General features: G+C 43.3%; 1 protein-coding gene across 1 annotated transcript in view; it reads right to left on the bottom strand.

Annotated features, from left to right (window-relative positions):
• The window catches only part of DCLRE1C (DNA cross-link repair 1C), an 89,552-nt gene that overhangs the window by 19,201 nt on the left and 51,426 nt on the right, over positions 1–18,925 (bottom strand). Inside the window, exons 7-11 of the mRNA XM_069765170.1 lie at positions 18,633–18,705; positions 12,649–12,789; positions 12,194–12,295; positions 6,936–7,072; positions 1,864–1,918 (exon numbers count right to left, since the gene is read on the bottom strand). Coding sequence (XP_069621271.1) covers positions 1,864–1,918; positions 6,936–7,072; positions 12,194–12,295; positions 12,649–12,789; positions 18,633–18,705 — 508 coding nt within the window. The remainder of the gene's footprint in view (positions 1–1,863; positions 1,919–6,935; positions 7,073–12,193; positions 12,296–12,648; positions 12,790–18,632; positions 18,706–18,925) is intronic.

The following is an 18,925-nucleotide window of genomic DNA, read 5'->3' as shown; positions in this document are numbered from 1 at the left end:
AAAAAAATGCCCACTGAACACCCTTAACTTTTTAATTTTGACAATAATGTAGATGCATAAGGGTGATTGATTGTTGCGGCGAAAATGTATTATCCAGCGGCATAAATTTGGCATTCATCTAATTTATTGATAGATATATATATATATATAGATAGATAGATAGATAGATAGATAGATAGATAGATAGATAGAGAGAGAGAAAGGCGCCGCGCCATTAGTACAGGCATGGTGGCGGAAGTAGACCTAGCGTCCATAATATGAAATGCGCGTGCGCACATCACGATTCCAGATAGGACAGCGTTGCGCATGCGCAGATATGGACGACAGAATGAAACATTTTTATGTTTATTTATGATTGTCATATATACATATACTTCTAGTTTTTGATTTATATGTTTATATATTTTTGTGAGCATGTCTCTTTTTAGTTATTTATGCACATATGCTTCAATTCATTAATGATTTCTTTCCCCTTTAGGATTTATAACTCATTTTCCCATATGGTTCCACTCCTTATACATCTGTTGGAGGGATAGATTTTTATATACAATCTTCCTCGCATTCCGATTGCCATCTATATTGCTCGCTTCTATTTCTCCTCTTTTCTCTGGCTGGTACAGGCGCTTGTTATTCTGTCCCCTATCTTTACTTCTATATCCCGTTCTCTCCCCGTTGATTCTGTCGTCCATATCTGCGCATGCGCAACGAGGTCCTATCCGGAATAGCGATGTGCGCACTTCATATTATGGACGCTAGGTCTACTTCCGCCACCATGCCTGTTCTAATGGCGTGGCGCCTTTCTCCCCTCCTGGTAATCCAGTTTCGGACACAGCGGTATGTGATTATTTGATTTGCTTTGATGTTTAACCTGGCTACATTCACCTCCAGGCCACTTTCCCTGACGAAGCTGCTGCGGCAGAGATACGCGTGGGGCCTGCTTTCCTCACCCCCCCCCCCCCCTTACTTTGGGGTTATTATACCCGACTTTCCCCCTTTGATAGGGAATTGATCTCTTGGAGCCCTGTTCTATATATCTCCGGTGTAATCTTACAGTCTATCCTGCTTATACAATGACCTTAGGAAAAGGGGACTTTGGACCTTGACTCTGCTATCAGCGATAAATCAGGTTGTATCCACTTGGATTACATACATTTCCCTCCCCTTGGGTTTTTTGCATTTACCCTAAAGGAGATTTATTTATTGGTTTTCAGTAACCAGGGATATTTAAACATCCATTCACTTGTGATATATAGATTGTGGGTTTTTGGACCCAACATAGATTACATGTAGGGTTGGTATCTTTGTGTACACGGGGTTCAATATATATATATACACACACAATATTATTTGCAATTATAGGGGGCTCGTGTTTTGGGGTGTGACTTTTGTACTGATTTTTGTACTGTGTTTTAAATGTTTTTATGTATATTGTGAGGTGTTAATAAAGGTGTTTTGATACTTTTATAGATTGTGGTTGTGCATACCGTAAATTAGTCTACCTTTTTTCTTGTTGTCTAATATTGCTATGCATAGACTAGGTAGTGCACCCCTTTGTTATTGTCTGTATACCAATAAGTAGTGCACCCCTTCATTTTTAGGCTCCCTTTAAAGTGGCTTACTTGTCATCATTGTTACTAATATAAGGGTTGTCACCTAGTCGTACAAATTGCATAACAGCATTGATAAATCCCCCGCCTCTGGCTACCATACTGAGGCATTACTAGACTTATTTGCCGTCATAGTAGGAAACATTGGTTAATGAGGGAAGACACAAATAGAGGAACAAAGCCAGACAGGACAAGGCCACGTGTAAAACTGGAATGTTTAGGGAAAATGCTAAAAAGAGAAACTTTATCAACATACCTCGCTAAATGATGAATGGAAGGAAAAGCATGCCCGATAGGAGCTGTCTCCTGCTCTAGTAAGAAAAAAAGGACAAGTGATTTACACGGAGAACAAGAATTTATCAAACTTGATGCGTGACCCCGTATCCTTACACAAGGCTAATATAGCATTGCTTTACTAAATGAGAAAGTGGGAAATACAGATCCATTACGCGGATGTGCACTTATTCACCACCAGTTTAATGTTATGTCCTGATCCCCAGCTCCAAAGCTTATTATATTGTAGGGTTGCACAGATAATCCTGTACATTGCCATTATGAACAGATCACACACTTCATGAGAAACCTAAACAATAAGGTTGGGTTATAGGCCACATTCACACGAGCAGTATTTGGTCAGTATTTTACATCAGTATGTGTAAACGAAAACCAGGAGTGGAACAATTAGAGGAAAAGTATAATAGAAACATAGGCACCACTTCTGCATTTATCACCCACTCCTGGTTTTGGCTGACAGATACTGTGGTAAAATACTGACCAAATACTGAACGTGTGAACGTAGCCTTACTCTCAGAATATATGTTAAGGAAATGCTCTTGAAATCTATGTATAATGTGTCTGTATACCACCAGCAGATAAAGGTGCCCTTTTGTCATATATCTCAACTGTATTCACAATCAAAGTCAATTGAGCATTTCAATATTAAAGGGAACCTGTCACCCCGAAAATCGCGGGTGAGGTAATCCCACCGGCATCAGGGGCTTATCTGCAGCATTCTATAATGCTGTAGATAAGCCCCCGATGTTACCTGAAAAAGGAGAAAAAGACGTTAGATTATACTCACCCAGGGGCGGTCCCGCTGCTGGTCTGGTCAGATGGGCGTCTCCGGTCCGCTGCGGCGCCTCCTATCTTCTTTCCATGACGTCCTCTTCTGATCTTCGGCCACGGCTCCGGCGCAGGCGTACTTTGCTCTGCCCTGTTGAGGGCAGACAAAGTACTGCAGTGCGCAGGCGCCGAGCCTCTGACCTTTCCGGCGCCTGCGCACTGCTGTACTATCCTCTGCCCTCAACAGGGCAGAGCAAAGTACGCCTGTGCCGGAGCCGTGGCTGAAGATCAGAAGAGGACGTCATGGAAAGAAGATGGGAGGCGACGCAGCGGACCGGAGACGCCCATCCGACCTGACCAGCAGCGGGACCGCCCCTGGGTGAGTATAATCTAACGTCTTTTTCTCCTTTTTCAGGTAACATCGGGGGCTTATCTACAGCATTATAGAATGCTGCAGATAAGCCCCTGATGCCGGTGGGATTACCTCACCCCCGATTTTCGGGGTGACAGGTTCCCTTTAAGGTATAGAAAACAAAGAATATTCAGCCACCAAAAATATTTTCTTGAACTATGTGTGAACCTATCCCTTGAGGGTCCAGCCCCAATCAAAACATTACAAAATAGTTTTTAACCCCTTAACGACTGCAGATGCGCCTTTTCACGGTGACAGTTAAAGGTACTTAAACCACAGCGCCGTTAATTACCAGAGCTGAGGAAAAAAGTGTATAGTGCCCCCCAGAGTCAGATTTTCTCCAAAGGTGTGATTTGCAAATTAATTTCGCTGTCCTCTGATGCGATCGCACATCAGAGAGAGAAATAGGGTCCTCGATCCCCCCCCCCCCAGTACTTCCGTTGTCATCGCATGGCCCCCTGAAGTCCCCTGGGCCTCCGCCTTCTTCTTCCGGGAGAAAATGGTGGGCGCATGTGCAATGTGCCAGCCGAGATCTGCCAGCCGGCACCTAGCAATAGGGAGATTTTTCCTATTGATTCATTTTGGTCACTGTGATAGACCCTATCACAGTGATCAAAAAAAAAATAAAAAAAATAGTAAAACAACCCCCCTTTATCACCCCCTTAGTTAGGGAACAATAATAAAATGTAAATAAAATTATTTCCATTTTTCCATTAAGGTTGCAGCTGGGCTAAAGTGAGTTGGGCTAAAGTTAGGGTTGGGGCTAAAGTAAGGGTTATGGTTGGGATTAGGGATAGGTTTGTGGTTATGGTTAGGATTAGGGGGGTGTTGGGATTAGGGTTATGGTTAGGATTGGGATTAGGGTTAAGGGTGTGTTGGGGTTAAGGTTGTAGTTAGAATTGGGGGGTTTCCACTGTTTAGGTACATCGGGGGTCTCCAAACGCGACATGGCGCCACCTTTGATTCCAACCAATTTTGCGTTCAAAAAGTCAAATGGTGCTCTTTCCCTCTGAGCTCTGCCGTGCACCCAAACAGTGGTTTACCCCCACATATATGGGGCATCAGCGTACTCAGGACAAATTGAACAACAACTTTTGGGGTCCAATTTATCCTGTTACCCTAGGGAAAATAAAACCAACAAAGTATTAATCCGCACAGTGGGGAAGCCCACTCAGTGCACACTTAATTGCATGAACTGATGCTGCAAGCATATATACAGCAGTAAGTGCTCCGTCAGCCGGGGTGCCACTCCAAAGAAAATAGCCACAATAGATGCAAAAATTGAAAAAAAATGGATGGCACTCACCGGTTAAAAAAACTTCTTTATTCCAATACTTTAAAACATCGGCATCGAGAGGATGGGAGCAGGAGTTGAATGGACGACAGCAGTTTCACGCTGCAGTGGCGCTTCTACTGGTCCTTGGGGTCTAGTTTCCAAAATGGGGTCACTTGTGGGGGGTGCCTACTTCTTAGGCACATCAAGGGCTCTGCAAAGGCAACAAGATGCCCGCAGACCATTCCATCAAAGTATGCATTCCAAAACGTCACTACTTCCCTTCCGAGCTCTGCCATGCGCCCAAACAGTGGTTCCCCCCCCCTCCTCCACATATGGGGTATCCGCGTACTCAGGACAAATTGAACAACAACTTTTGTGGTCCAATTTCTTCTGTTACTCTTGTGAAAGTAAAAATTTGGGGGTGAAAAGATCATTTTTGTGGAAAAAATATGACTTTATTTTCACGGCTCTACGTTATAAATTCCTGTGAAGCACTTGGGGGTTCAAAGTGCTCACCACACATCTAGATAAGCTCCTTGGGGGGGGGGGTCTAGTTTCCAAAATGGGGCCACTTGTTGGGGGTTTCTACTGTTTACATCAAGTGTTGTGCAAATGGAACATGATGCCCTCAGACCATTTCATCAAAGTCTGCATTTTAAAACATCACTGCTTCCCTTCCGAGCCCGGACGTGTGCCCAGTCGTTCCCCCCACATATGGGGTATCAGTGTACTCAGGACAAACTAGACAATTTTGGGGTCCAATTTCTCCTGGTACCCTTGTGAAAATTGGGGGCTAAAAAAATCATTTTTGAGGGAAAGAAAATGATTTTTTATTTTTACGGCTCTACGTTATAAACTTCTGTGAATCACTTGGGGGGTTCAAAGTGCTCACCACACATCTAGATAATATCCTTAAGGGGTCTAGTTTCAAAAATGGTGTCACTTGTGGGGGTTTCCATTGTTTAGGCACATCAGGGGCTCTCCAAATGCAACATGGCATCCAATCTCAATTCTAGCCAATTCTGCATTGAAAAAAATCAAACGGCTCTCCTTCCCTGTTCTGCCGTGCGCCCAAAAACAGTGTTAATGTAATTTATTAAGTATTTTGTGTGACATATATCTCTGAAGGTTGAAAATTGCAAAATGTTAAAAATGTTCACCATATTTCCGTTTTTTTCATAAATAAACGCAAGTAACATTGAAGAAATGTTACCACTATCCTGAAGTACAATATGTCATGAAAAAAAAAACAATCTCAGAATCAGCGGGATCCTATAAAGTGCTCCAGAGTTATAGCCTCATAAAATGACAGTGGTCAGAATTGTAAAAATTGGCCTGGTCATTAAGCTGCAAATTGGCTCAGTCACTAAGGGGTTAAATAACTCAATTCGACATTAATTTGCTGTCACTGTTGTTGATCCAGTGTAGGCCGCTCCGGCTGTCTGTGCCAGTACAATGATGTTACATTCATTTGGTCCCCTGATCACTGAGGCCAGTGATTGGTTGTCCCATTAATGTCATCTGACAACTGCAGCCAGTCACAGGCCTCAGCAGTCAGGTGATTGCAGAATGGGAGATATCATGACTTCCATTACAGTCACTGACCACAGGAGTGGCCAGAGCTGGATTCATGGCAATGATAGCAGGTGAGTATATCTCATTTTATAAGTTTGAACACATCCACTCATCTGTAAAGTTTGTTGGGGCCTGAGAACCCCTATAAAAAAGACCTTTACCCAGTTATTGCTCGTTAAACTGGCCACATAATGGAATAGTGGCTGCAAAGCTAAATGAAATATCTTTTTTCATTTCTCATATCCATTCTGGAGATATTCGCTTGTAAAGTTTAGTTTATAATTTAAGTTCTAGTTGAACTGAGCATTACCAAAGATTTGTCTCTGGGGGCGTGTACTTTTTCTCCTGCAATAGATTGGCCAATCAAAGCAGGTAGCAAACACAGTGGGGTAGGGGGGAAAAAGCCCCCAGAATAACTTAAAACAAGCTTTGTCTGTGCGAGATATGGAATGAAAGACAGTCTGCTTTCCTCTCTATGTACTTTGCAGATCCTCCCAGGGATCATAGCCAGAGGCCAGACTAATCTGGCCGTTGCCCTCAGCCATATCTTCCTAGCGCTGCTCCAGGTGATTGACAGGTCTTTCCTTATATAAATGCTTGGGAGAGAACCATCAGGCACCTGCAGTGTCACTGGAAAGAGCCATCCAGGGGCGGAGAAGGACTAATCTGCTCACCAGCTTTGGTCTTTAATGTGTAGCATCTCTGAAACACCAGAGAGTTTTAGTAAATATTATACCGGGGCTGCAATCATACAGCCAGGCTGCGTTTCATGCTACCTACGGTCTGGGCAGCATGAATTGTCAAACATTTCCTTAAACTGATCTAAAATTTGTTATTCTGAAAATGGGCAAAAAGAAGAAAAGACCTGTAAGTTCCTTGGCTGCTTCTTTTTCCATTCCTAAAAGGCTCAACCAACCATCCAATCTTCTGGTGCTAGTATATGGACTGAAATAATATCAGGCAAAAACTAATAAAACTACAAAAAAAAAGCAATAGCACTGACCTCACAATGACATTGGTTTTCCTGGACCTCTCACCAAACCACATAGTTGATGGTTTAATACTGATGATTCGCAAAGGGACCCCGTCAGAGAAGAACATTCCACAAGGCAGTCTGTTACCCCTCAGAAATTCTTCATTCTTCCAAATAAACAAAAATTAGTATATTTGATGGAACCCCTCACACGCCCCTCCAAAAAACAAACCTCTTTAATGAATTATTATGTTGGTCATATAAAAAAACGCTATTCACCAAGTTGTAAGATTTCTTATGCTTAAAAAGTGCGGGTAAGCATATAGAAATGTGAGAGTAGAAAAATGATAAGGTGGCTTAGCTATAGGTGGTGAAGATGAGACAGTCGTACCAATGCTAAGGAGACACAAAATCCCACATACACCAGGTATACTGTAAAATTAGGAGCAGACAGTGCAGTCATATTTCTGGCATTTGCAGCATGTATTTTGCACCACCCACTATAAATATATATCTACATTTGCTCGTATATTACATTAGTCTACTGCTGAGTGTGCCCTCCATAGAAGCCCCAAGAGCAGTATGTACACATACACTTTACAAAAATTAGTTTTTAACCCCTACATATGCCATTCTCACACATTAAACCAAAGTATGGACCAACTAGGGGTTTAACCACTGATCGTGAATACTGGATGTCTGAAACTAGGCTTCTAATGGGCTGATGTGCAGATCTCACCTTTTTGGTTGACTTTTGATGCTGGAGTAACATGGACCAAATTCATTAAAAGACATGCACCTCTGTAATTAATTTGGCACATATCTCAACTACCACATGCCACCACCAGAAACATATGCAAATAGTAAAGATGAATGGAAACTCCAGCTCCAATAAAAGGTGAAAGTCTTTATTAATCCAAATTTAAAAATGGTAATCCAACGCACATAGTGAACAAGTGGATGAGAGCGATAGTGTCGGCTACGCGTTTCGATCCATAAGGATCTTACTCATGCCTTAGGAAAAACCGGATATAAAGGTCTAGATATACCTATCATAAGCCAATGACACAATTCTAATTGAACACGTGATAAATCCGGAAAGGTCCTAAACATATATAACAAAGACATATAACAATATGGCTAAATAGTACACAAATTGAATAAAAAACAATTAAAACATTAACAATAATGATATAATATTTCATTTCTTTTGTTCAGACCTGCGGGAAAACGGGTGTTTAAATTATATATCCAAAAAGCCTCTCTAGTTAAAAGGCGTCTTTTCATATCCCCACCACGATTCTTTTGATATACTATTTCAATACCATGTACTCTAAGATTAGATACATCCCCACCATGCACTGTGCCAAAATGCTTAGACACCATAGAGATGTTTCTATTAGGGACATGTAATTTATTAACATCTCTCAAATGTTCGGTGACCCGTGTTTTTAATTTTCTCAAAGTACAGCCTACATAAGAAATTCCACAGACTAAACAGTCTATCTTATAGATCACATTTCTAGAATGGCAATTAATAAAACTTTTGATGTTATATTTATTTGTATTCTCGGAGTTCTGAAACGTATTTCCCAAATGTGCGTGTGCACAAGTGCTACACGCAACAGTGCCGCATCTAAAAAAACCCTTATAATCAAGCCAAGTACCAGATTTGTGGATCGCAGGTGGAGCACTAGGAGCGATGGAATCTCCTATGGTTTGGGCTCTTCTGGACACCACGCTAACGCCATCCTTAAGAATATGCATCAGCGTGGAATCCTCATGTAAGATAGGTAATCTTTTGTTGATAATGTCTCTAATAGAGTTAAATTGGGGACTGAATTTTAAGGAAACATATGGCTTATTCTCATATTTACTGGCATGCGTATTGTTGATCCTATCAGAGACCAACAAATTTTCTCTCGTTTTTCTATCAACTATAGCATTAGCTCTATCTAGTGACCACTGTGGATATTTTCGAGCTCTCAATCTATTTCTTAGGCTCTCAAACTCATTATTCATATCAATCTCTCTGCTGCAGTTACGTTTTAATCTTGTAAATTCACCAGTAGGTATCGCTTTAATTGTGTGGGCTGGGTGGCTGCTAGTAGCGTGGAGAATAGCATTACCACTGATTGGTTTAGCATATGTCTTGCTGGCAATAATTTCATTCACATGCCCAGATAGCTCAAGATCCAAAAAAGAAATTTTGTGTGGATCAGAAACAAAAGTGAATTTAATTCCCAAATCGTTGGCATTAATATAATCCACAAATCCCGGTATGGCAGACACATCGCCCCCCCAAATTATGAGGGTGTCATCGATGTATCTGCCATACCAGGAGATGTGGTCCATAAAAGGGTTATTAACCGAATAAATGAACCTCTGTTCCCAATATGCCATGGTTAGGTTCGCTAAGGAAGGGGAATATTTCGCACCCATCGGAACTCCCGACTTTTGTACATAAATTTGTTTGTCAAATGAAAAGATATTATTCTTCATAAGAAAAACAGAAACTTGCAACGTAAAATTAATAAGATCTTGGGAAAATTGCCCGGACTCAGTAAGATGGAAATGTAGTGCTTCCATAGCTATATTATGTGGAATACTAGTGTATAAAGACACCACGTCGCAGCTGAGCCAAGTATAATTATGTTTCCATCTCCAATTACTCAGTGTCTTAAGAACCTCTTTTGAATCTTTTATATAGCCTGGTAATTTGCTAACTAAAGGTTTAAGTAATGAATCCACCCATTCACATAAATGTTCTGTCATGGATCCAATGCCTGACACTATGGGACACATAGCTGGTATGCCATCACTTTTATGTACTTTGGGTAGCCCATACATAATGGGTAATTTGGGAAATTGTACATATATATAGTCGGCCTGTTTTTTATCAATGACTGATAGACTAAGACCCTCTTCTATGATTTTGGCAATTTTGGCATAAATATTACTACTTGGATTATTTGGAAGTTTCTCATAAGTTGAAGTATCAGACAAAAGATCAAACATTTTATCTTTATAATCTTGTTCATTAAGAATAACGATGAGGCCTCCTTTGTCACTTTTTTTTATGATAATATTTTCCATATTTTTAAGTTCGTTAAGTGCTCTCCGTTGTTTTCGGGATAAATTATTACAATTAGTCTTGTTCCAGCCATCTTTAAGGTTCTTTAGATCTTTTTCAATTAGTTCCTGGAATTTATCCATACATTCCACTCGAGATTGCAGAGGGTAGAAGTAAGGATTTTTCGTTGTAAAATTTTCAGAAGAGTTGTATTTATTGATGATAGATTCTTCTTGTTGATCTCTAGATAATCTTAATAAACAATTTAATGCTACTTGTTCCTTAAATTCCAAACCTTCAAACTCATTCAGTTCCATGGGAGTTGTATTTATCCGTTTTGGTGCATCCTTATCCAAGAAAAAATGTCTTTTTATAGTGAGGTTTCTTATAAATTTATTAATGTCCAGAATAGTCAGAAAAAGATCAAAGTCAGAATCAGGTGCAAAATTCAAGCCCAAAGCGAATACATCCAATTGATCTTTGGTGAGAGGTTGAGAAGATAAATTGATCACATTGTCATTATTTACTGTTTGTATTTCCTTCTGTATCGGGTAGTTACTCCTTGCTGGTTTCTTGTGCTTTCTCCCAGCTCTTCTCTTGCGTTTTTTGAGTTTTTTGTATGTCTTTTTCTGTATTCTCGAGTATTACTTACAACTGATAAATCAGAAGTACTTGCGTTGGTGTCAGAAGACTCCGGCTCTGTTGATGTAAAAAACACCTGTGGTCTTTCGGTCGGTTTATTTTGGGAATAACTTTTTTTCAGAATGGGTCTGGGTGTTTTATGCATTCTTTCCCATTTGCCCCAATCATAAACACTATCAGTCTTGTAGTCGTTAAGATCTCTCTCAAATTTTCTTCTTTTGCGGTTCATAATTTCATTTTCCAAAGTGCTCACATTATCTTTCAGTTGTTTCAAAGAGGACTCAAAAAGTGGTAACGCTCTATATTCTTCCAGAGTGTTGTTTATTTTCTCCACGTTAATTTGCGTTTCCTCTAATTTCATTTGTTCGTTTTTTATGATCAGTTTCATAAGATTTAGTGAGCAGATGGAAAGAATCTGATTCCACTCCTTTTTAAATTCATCAGAATAGGGAATTGTCGAGATCTTTTTGATTCTCAAACCACAAGGAATCATTTCTTTTGCCACATAATTTTGCAAGGTGGTATGATTCCACCATAATCTTGTTTCTAGTTTCATGAGTTTTTCGGCTTCAATTAAATGTGTGGTAAAATCATTGCTTTCTGCTGAATCAGAGCCCGTATTTCTAAGCACCTGGGCTGCTTTAGCCAGTCTCTCTTGAGATAACATGGTAGTTAATGCAGAATAAAACAAAAGAAATAGAAAACAGCAGACACCCAACAAGTCCACTAAAAGTGCTAAAAATGAGCAAAAAGTCAGGAGACCACGGCAAGGTCAGATAATATAAGATAAATATAACAAAAGAGAAAAAACGGCTGAAATATGTTATATGTCTTTGTTATATATGTTTAGGACCTTTCCGGATTTATCACGTGTTCAATTAGAATTGTGTCATTGGCTTATGATAGGTATATCTAGACCTTTATATCCGGTTTTTCCTAAGGCATGAGTAAGATCCTTATGGATCGAAACGCGTAGCCGACACTATCGCTCTCATCCACTTGTTCACTATGTGCGTTGGATTACCATTTTTAAATTTGGATTAATAAAGACTTTCACCTTTTATTGGAGCTGGAGTTTCCATTCATCTTTACTATTTGCATTCGCTTGGCGTCTTGGTCAGGACGGACTCTCGTGCTCTACATCTGGTGGTCTGGTCGGTGAGCTGGCTGCGGCTTTCAGCCGTTTTTTCTCTTTTGTTATATTTACCAGAAACATATACCAATCAGGGGCTGGCATACAATCCGGTTGTAATATACGCCTCTTTTGGGGTGTAAGTTCTGATGAATTTGTTAGCTGATCACAGATGAACCAGAGTCTTTATATTTTTACCCCGAGCCTGCCCCTTTCCCAAGTTGGCATCCCTCAGCAGGAGGGGAACTTGGCCAAATAGATCCACTATGCTTTTCCAGAAAGTGGTGTACACTAATGTAGAAGTCCCCTCAGCTCATGGATTGCATAGATTTGATTGTGGTGCACACAGCCAAAGATACGCTGCATAAAAAAAAAAAAGGAAAAAATCCTAACTGGTAACAATTATTACAATCATTTTCAAAACCACAGCAATGCACTTACCACGGGGTGTCGACACGCATGTATCTGCGTCCGCCTGTCTGTCGTCATGTGGCAGAGAATCTCAGGCATATTCCGGAACATATCTAGCTTATTCACATGAACCTGGAAACAAAGAGTTAATACATGTGTGGTTCTGATGAAATGTACAAAATACATCGTTAAGTACATTCAAGGGGTCTCCATCCCCCCCATCGTGACCGCTAAAAATCCCAACAGCACATGCACAAGATTGTAATGGGCAACTGTATACAGGTATTATGTTCGAAGCTCAGATTGGCGATGTATTATTCCTGACCTGTTCTCAGCATGGAATGCAAAACAAAGATGTCACTATCGAATACATCTATATCTAATAGAATACGTGCGAGAAGGTGCAGGAACTGAGCAGACAAGACATGGAGCTCAGGCATAAATCAATGGCGAGAGGGCCACTTACAATGTATTCTTCACCTTACCTTTGCTCCAAATTCCTCACTCAGGTTTGTGAATAGATATTCATATCCATAAGCAGCTTTGCAGTTAAGCCAGACAACGTGGTAAGGGCTCAGTGTTATCCAGCTGCGCACCAATTCCACAATCCCAATCAAGCATTCTTCCTAAAGTAAATCAAAAAAATAAAAATAAAACACTGTCCGGTGCTTCATAGTGATGTGACGTCACATAAACGGTGAGTAATTATACAGAAGATTTGTTTTGGACTTAACAAGTTTAACTTTTTTTTTTTTTTTTAACACGATATTTCCACTGACCAGATGTTAGGCTATGAATAAAAATATTAGGTCAAAATCTATATACATAACTAGCTATTGAACCCGTTCTACGCCCGGGTGGCGAGCATTTATATTGGTATATGGTCTCCATCCTGGTATGTGCTGCTCCATCCTGCGTCCCCATCCTGTCATGTGCTGCACCCATCCTGCGCCCCCATCCTGTCATGTGCTGCACCCATCCTGCGCCCCCATCCTGTCATGTGCTGCACCCATCCTGCGTCCGCATCCTGTCATGTGCTGCACCCATCCTGCGCCCCCATCCTGTCATGTGCTGCACCCATCCTGCATCCCCATCCTGGTATGTGCTGCACCCATCCTGCGTCCCCATCCTGTCATGTGCTGCACCCATCCTGCGTCCCCATCCTGTCATGTGCTGCACCCATCCTGCGTCCCCATCCTGTCATGTGCTGTACCCATCCTGCGTCCCCATCCTGTCATGTGCTGCACCCATCCTGCGCCCCCATCCTGGTATGTTCTGCACCCATCCTGCGTCCCCATCCTGTCATGTGCTGCACCCATCCTGCGTCCCCATCCTGCATCCCCATCTTGTCATGTGCTGCACCCATCCTGTGTCCCCATCCTGTCATGTGCTGCACCCATCCTGCGTCCCCATCCTGTCATGTGCTGCACCCATCCGGGGGCCTGAGCAGGCGGGGACACCGGCGCGCTGTGGGGGTCAGGTGCCGGTATCGCCGCCAGCTCAGGCCCCCCAGCAGTTACTATATTCACCTGTCCTCCGTTCCACCGCTGGGCGCCGCCATCTTCCAGTCTCCTGGCTGTCACTGTTCAGTCAGAGGGCGGCGCCGGCGCGCATTAAGCGCGTCATCGCGCCCTCTGAACTGAAGGTCACAGGCCGAAGACCGGGAAGATGGAGGCGCTCAGCGGTGGAACGGAAGACAGGTGAATATGGCCGATACTTACCCTCCTGGCGGTCCCTGCTTCTCTGTTGGAGATCGCGGTGTTCTTTCAGTGTGAACGCATACCGCGATCTCCCGGGAGCGTCACTCTGTGAGGCCCAGACTGCGCCGGCGCTTGCGCCTGCGCAGTCTATAAAGGCTTCGGACAGAGTGATGCTCCCAGCGTTATATTATAGATTGTCTAAGGGGTAATTCCGTCTGTCTGTCCTTCTGTCACGGTTATTCGTTCGCTGATTGGTCTCGGCAGCTGCCTATCATAGCTGCCGCGACCAATCAGCGACGGGCACAGTCCGATTAGTCCCTCCCCTGCACTCACTGCCCGGCACCCGCTCCATAATCCCCTCCACTCACACAGGGTACTGCTGCTATTAACCCTGTGTGTCCCCAACTATTTACTATTGATGCTGCGTATGCGGCATCAATAGTAAAAATATGTCATGTTAAAAATAATAAAAAAAACAAAAACCTGCTATACTCACCCTACGCCGCCTTTCTCGCTCCTCGCCACGCTCCCGGGACCGCTCCATTGCAAGCGGCAGCTTCCGGTCCCAGGGCTGGTGTGCGACAAGGACCTGCCGTGACGTCACGGTCATGTGACCGCGACGTCATCATAGGTCCTGCTCACACCAGCCCTGGGACGGGACCAGAAGCTGCCGCTTGCAATGGAGCGGTGACCGGTCCCGGGAGCCTGGCGAGGAGAGAGAAAGGCGGCGGAGGGTAAGTATAGCAGGACTTCAACGGGCTATAGGTGAGTATATGTTTATTTTATTTATTTTTTTAAGTCTCTATACTACGTGGCTCTGTGCTGGGCAATATACTACGTCACTGGGCAATATACCGTACTACGTGGGCTGGGCAATATACTACGTCGCTGGGCAATATACGTGACTGGGCAATATACTGCGTGGCTGGGCAATATACTGCGTGGCTGGGCAATATACTGCGTGGCTGGGCAAAATACTACGTGGCTGGGCAAAATACTACGTGGCTGGGCAATATACTACGTGGCTGGGCAATATACTGCGTGACTGGGCAATATACTGCGTGACTGGGCAATATACTGCGTGGCTGGGCAATATACTACGTGGCTGGGCACTATACTACGTGGCTGGGCAATATACTACGTGGCTGCGCAATATACTACGTGGCTGCGCAATATACTACGTGACTGGGCAATATACTACGTGACTGGGCAATATACTACGTGACTGGGCAATATACTACGTGACTGGGCAATATACTACGTGACTGGGCAATATACTACGTGACTGGGCAATATACTACGTGACTGGGCAATATACTACGTGGCTGCGCAATATACTACGTGGCTGGGCAATATACTACGTGGCTGGGCAATATACTATGTGGCTGGGCAATATACTACGTGGACATGCATATTCTAGAATTCCCGATGCGTTAGAATCGGGCCACCATCTAGTACAATCAATAATCAAAGCCACGTAGCTAATGAGCGGCACTGTCTTATACCTCATTATTACTGGTTAAGTCACCATCACACCAGTATATGTAATGAGCAGGGCTGTGGAGCCGGAAAGCCAAACCTCCGACTCCTCAAATTCCCTGACTCCACAGCCCTGGTCACTATTAAGCATGTGCATAAAGTGCAGCACAGATTAATCTCAGGTAAAAGCCGGGATCCTTAGATCAGGAACAGAGCAGCCATTTATAGGACATTTCATAACTTTCCAGAATTCTTATGAAAACATATACAGCACTGTACTACTGTGCCCAATGTATTCTAGATTTAAAGAGTCGGTCCATTTTATTCTGACTCCGTGACTGACTCCACAGCCCTGGTAGGGAGGACCACTATTGCAGATCCGCCTTTCCCTGTGCAACCACAGCTTTGCCGGTGTGAGCACGAGCAGCGTACACCACACACAGTCTGCCCACAGAATCTCTGGCTATCACCAGATGCAGCAAGTAACAGTCATAGCCGAGCGTGAGGTGAAGAAAAATATTTTTGGATGTTCAAGGGGGAATTATCTAAAATTTTGTATTTAAAAGTAGAGATGGGCGGACAACTGGATGTTTGGGTTTGGCCGAACAGTTACAAAAAGTTCGGGTTCAGGTACCAGAACAGTACCCAGACCCAATTCACATCCGAACATCCAGTGTTTGCCACACGGTCATGCACATGACAGCGACAAACCCGAACAGTAACATGGACTTCCTAGTGAGGTCAGTGTTCGATGTCCGTGCCCGAACAGTAGGTATTGGTATGGACGCTGATCTTTACTGTTTGAGTTCACCCATCACCCATATTTACAAGTAGAAAAGAAAAAAATCTAATATGCAAACTTTCACTACTGTGAATGAACACTGCCGCTAATGTCACAGAGCAAGGGACAAACCCCAGCAGAACACAAAGCCAGACAGGGTGATTCGGAAGGATGAGAGGGCCCCACTAAATCAACGTTCAATGAATCATGGAACGCACAATATTAGAATATAGTGTATTGCAAATGTATGTAGGTAAAGAGTTTTCTATAAAAAAAAAAAATACACTACTTTTGGGATAATCTATTACCTTTGCTCATTTCAAAATAATTTGGTGGAAATACACAGGTAAGAGAGAAATTTACTTTAAGGGAAGCGGTCATGTGAATAAACGCTATTCGCCTCCAGATGGGGGTTACCCTGCCGGTTAATAGCATTCTGAAGCCATACAGCCACCTTACTAAAAGCCCTACTGCTGGGAAGAAATTAACGTTATTCCTCCAAGTAGCCTCCGGCTTTCAGTCATAGACGCACAGCCTGTGTGGCTTCAGTCTCCTCTTCCAGCATGTTCCAGCACTGACCGATAGCCGGCTGTACGTTGGACGAGTGCTGAGCCTGCTATCTGTCAGTGAATGGAGGTGGTTAGTCACTCGTCACTATGTACTGAGCGGAGACTAAAGCCACGCCTCTGACTGAAAGCTGGAGGCTGCTGGGATGAATCAAGTTCATACCTTCCTGGTAGCCGGGCGTTCAGTGTAGCGTTCACACTGCTTCAGAATGCCATTAACCTACAGGTTAATAGAGTTTTTGACATAATAGGTTCCCTTTAATGGGAGGTGCGGTTTCTCTTTTTATGCTTATAATGAAGTCCCACAATTCTCTAATATTTTTTCTTTTAAAGGGACTGCCAGCACAGAATGACTGTTCAAACCAAGTACAGGCGCTTCACGGCGGGGCCAATCATATATATGCCATACATCTTCCCACCTGCTTGGTTTCCATCTATTTCCACCCTATCTTTTGTGGCTCTATGAAGCCAGAGCTGTCAATCAGAGAAGGGCAGAGATATATGGAAACCAAGCAGGTGGGAAGGTGTATGGTGTATATAATTGTTCGGCCCCGCTGTGAAGCACAGAGCGCCTGTACTTGGTTTGAACATTTGTGATGTCCTAGGGTCCTGGCTGTCACAGTGGCATTGCTTTCCTCACGGGGAAAGTGATGTCACGCTTGGAAGCGAAGGAAGATCTCTTTCACCAGGTAAACACAAGCATACAACATGTTCACACTCCAGGCCAGAAGGGGGAGCTCTGAACCTGGTTTTCAGGGGAACTCCCCTAGATATATATATTCTGGTCTGGAGGGAAAAGTAGTGAGTTCCTGTCAGAGAGACAGAGGGGAAGGAAGCAGAAAGATGTGCTAGAGAGAGATAGAGAGAGAGATTGTCAGAAGGGAGCTTGTCGAGGAACTTCAGCTAGGCAGAGCTGCTACGAGAGGAGTAAAGCTGAGCAGACGTGGGGGTCTGCAGCTCCTGGCAGACAGTGAAGAAAGATAAAGGACTGAGGGGCCGTGCAGCCAAGAGGGCGCTGCAGCTCCTGAAGGACAAAGACAACACAGAAAGACGAACAGATTTGTAGTGAGCGTGCAGGAGAGCGAAGTACAGGCGAGTAACAACTGGGGAGGACAGCTGCGATTGGGCTACCTCCCTGCAGAGAGCAGACACCAGTAGTAAGGGACTAAAACACCACCGCGCTAGTAGAACGGCTTCTAACTCCACCTGGTAAAGGGGACTCTGAACTTGCTTCCAAGCCAGCCGGACCCTGCCTGTACCTGTGCCCTGAACTGTGGCTGCCTGAAGTCTTCCGTAAACCAGGTAAAGAGACTGCAAACCTGTGTCCTCAGTTCTTTACTGCACCACTCACCATCTTCACCTACACACCGGGAGCCCTGGGGACCTACTTCACCAGTGGGAAGTTATACCATCTAGCTGCCATAACTTCACCCCAGAGGACCCCTTTAAGCAGCGTCGGTTACTACTGACTGAATACCACAGGTGGCGTCATGAACACAAACTTTTCATAAAACCCCTTAAAGACTTTCCCTTTAATTGGGCGCCCAGGGCCATGGACCAGGTCTCAGCCACCGTGACATCCCCTTTAAGTACTGGACCCGGTACTGAGTACCCAATGGCCCTGGCGGGCGACTCACATTCATTCTCTGCTCGAAGTTTATATCCCTCATTTTGGCCATAACAAATATTTTATACAGTCCAATACACTGTAGCAAACTAATGTGGACAGGAGAAAAAAAAAAAACGTGCGCAGCTGTGAGATGTACTAGATCTGCACAGCTTTTCAAACCTTGAATGAAAACAAGAGAGTTTCTAATTACTGACAAGAAGCAGAGAATTTGAAAATAGTACGACACTGAAGCACCGAAGAATCGAACCAAGAATTCCAAGCCTAAACTGGTAAGGCAATACAAAACTGCAGTACCCAAGTAACAAAGACTTACCCTACTGGGAATCTGGAAAAATTTAGGGTCGCAGAATGTTGTGTCTAAATAAACGCTTTCAATGTCTTTCACTCTGAAAGGAAAAGGCAAATATGAGTATGGTAGTAGAGCACCAGGCCAGGACTGTCTTTGGTGGGAATACACATGTACAGACACATCCTCTTACAGCAGGTTCACAGTAAAAACATTATTACCGCATTTCTTTTTACTTATTTTTAAAGCAACTTTAAAATCTATTCACAATATATAGAATATTTACAGAACGGTCACTTCTGGCTAAACCATGGCTGCCC

The sequence above is a fragment of the Ranitomeya imitator genome, chromosome 4 (genome assembly GCF_032444005.1).
Source record: "Ranitomeya imitator isolate aRanImi1 chromosome 4, aRanImi1.pri, whole genome shotgun sequence".
NCBI classification, from domain to species: domain Eukaryota; kingdom Metazoa; phylum Chordata; class Amphibia; order Anura; family Dendrobatidae; genus Ranitomeya; species Ranitomeya imitator.
The sequence above is the reverse complement of the archived record's forward strand: the minus strand, read 5'-3'. Positions and strand labels throughout refer to the sequence as shown.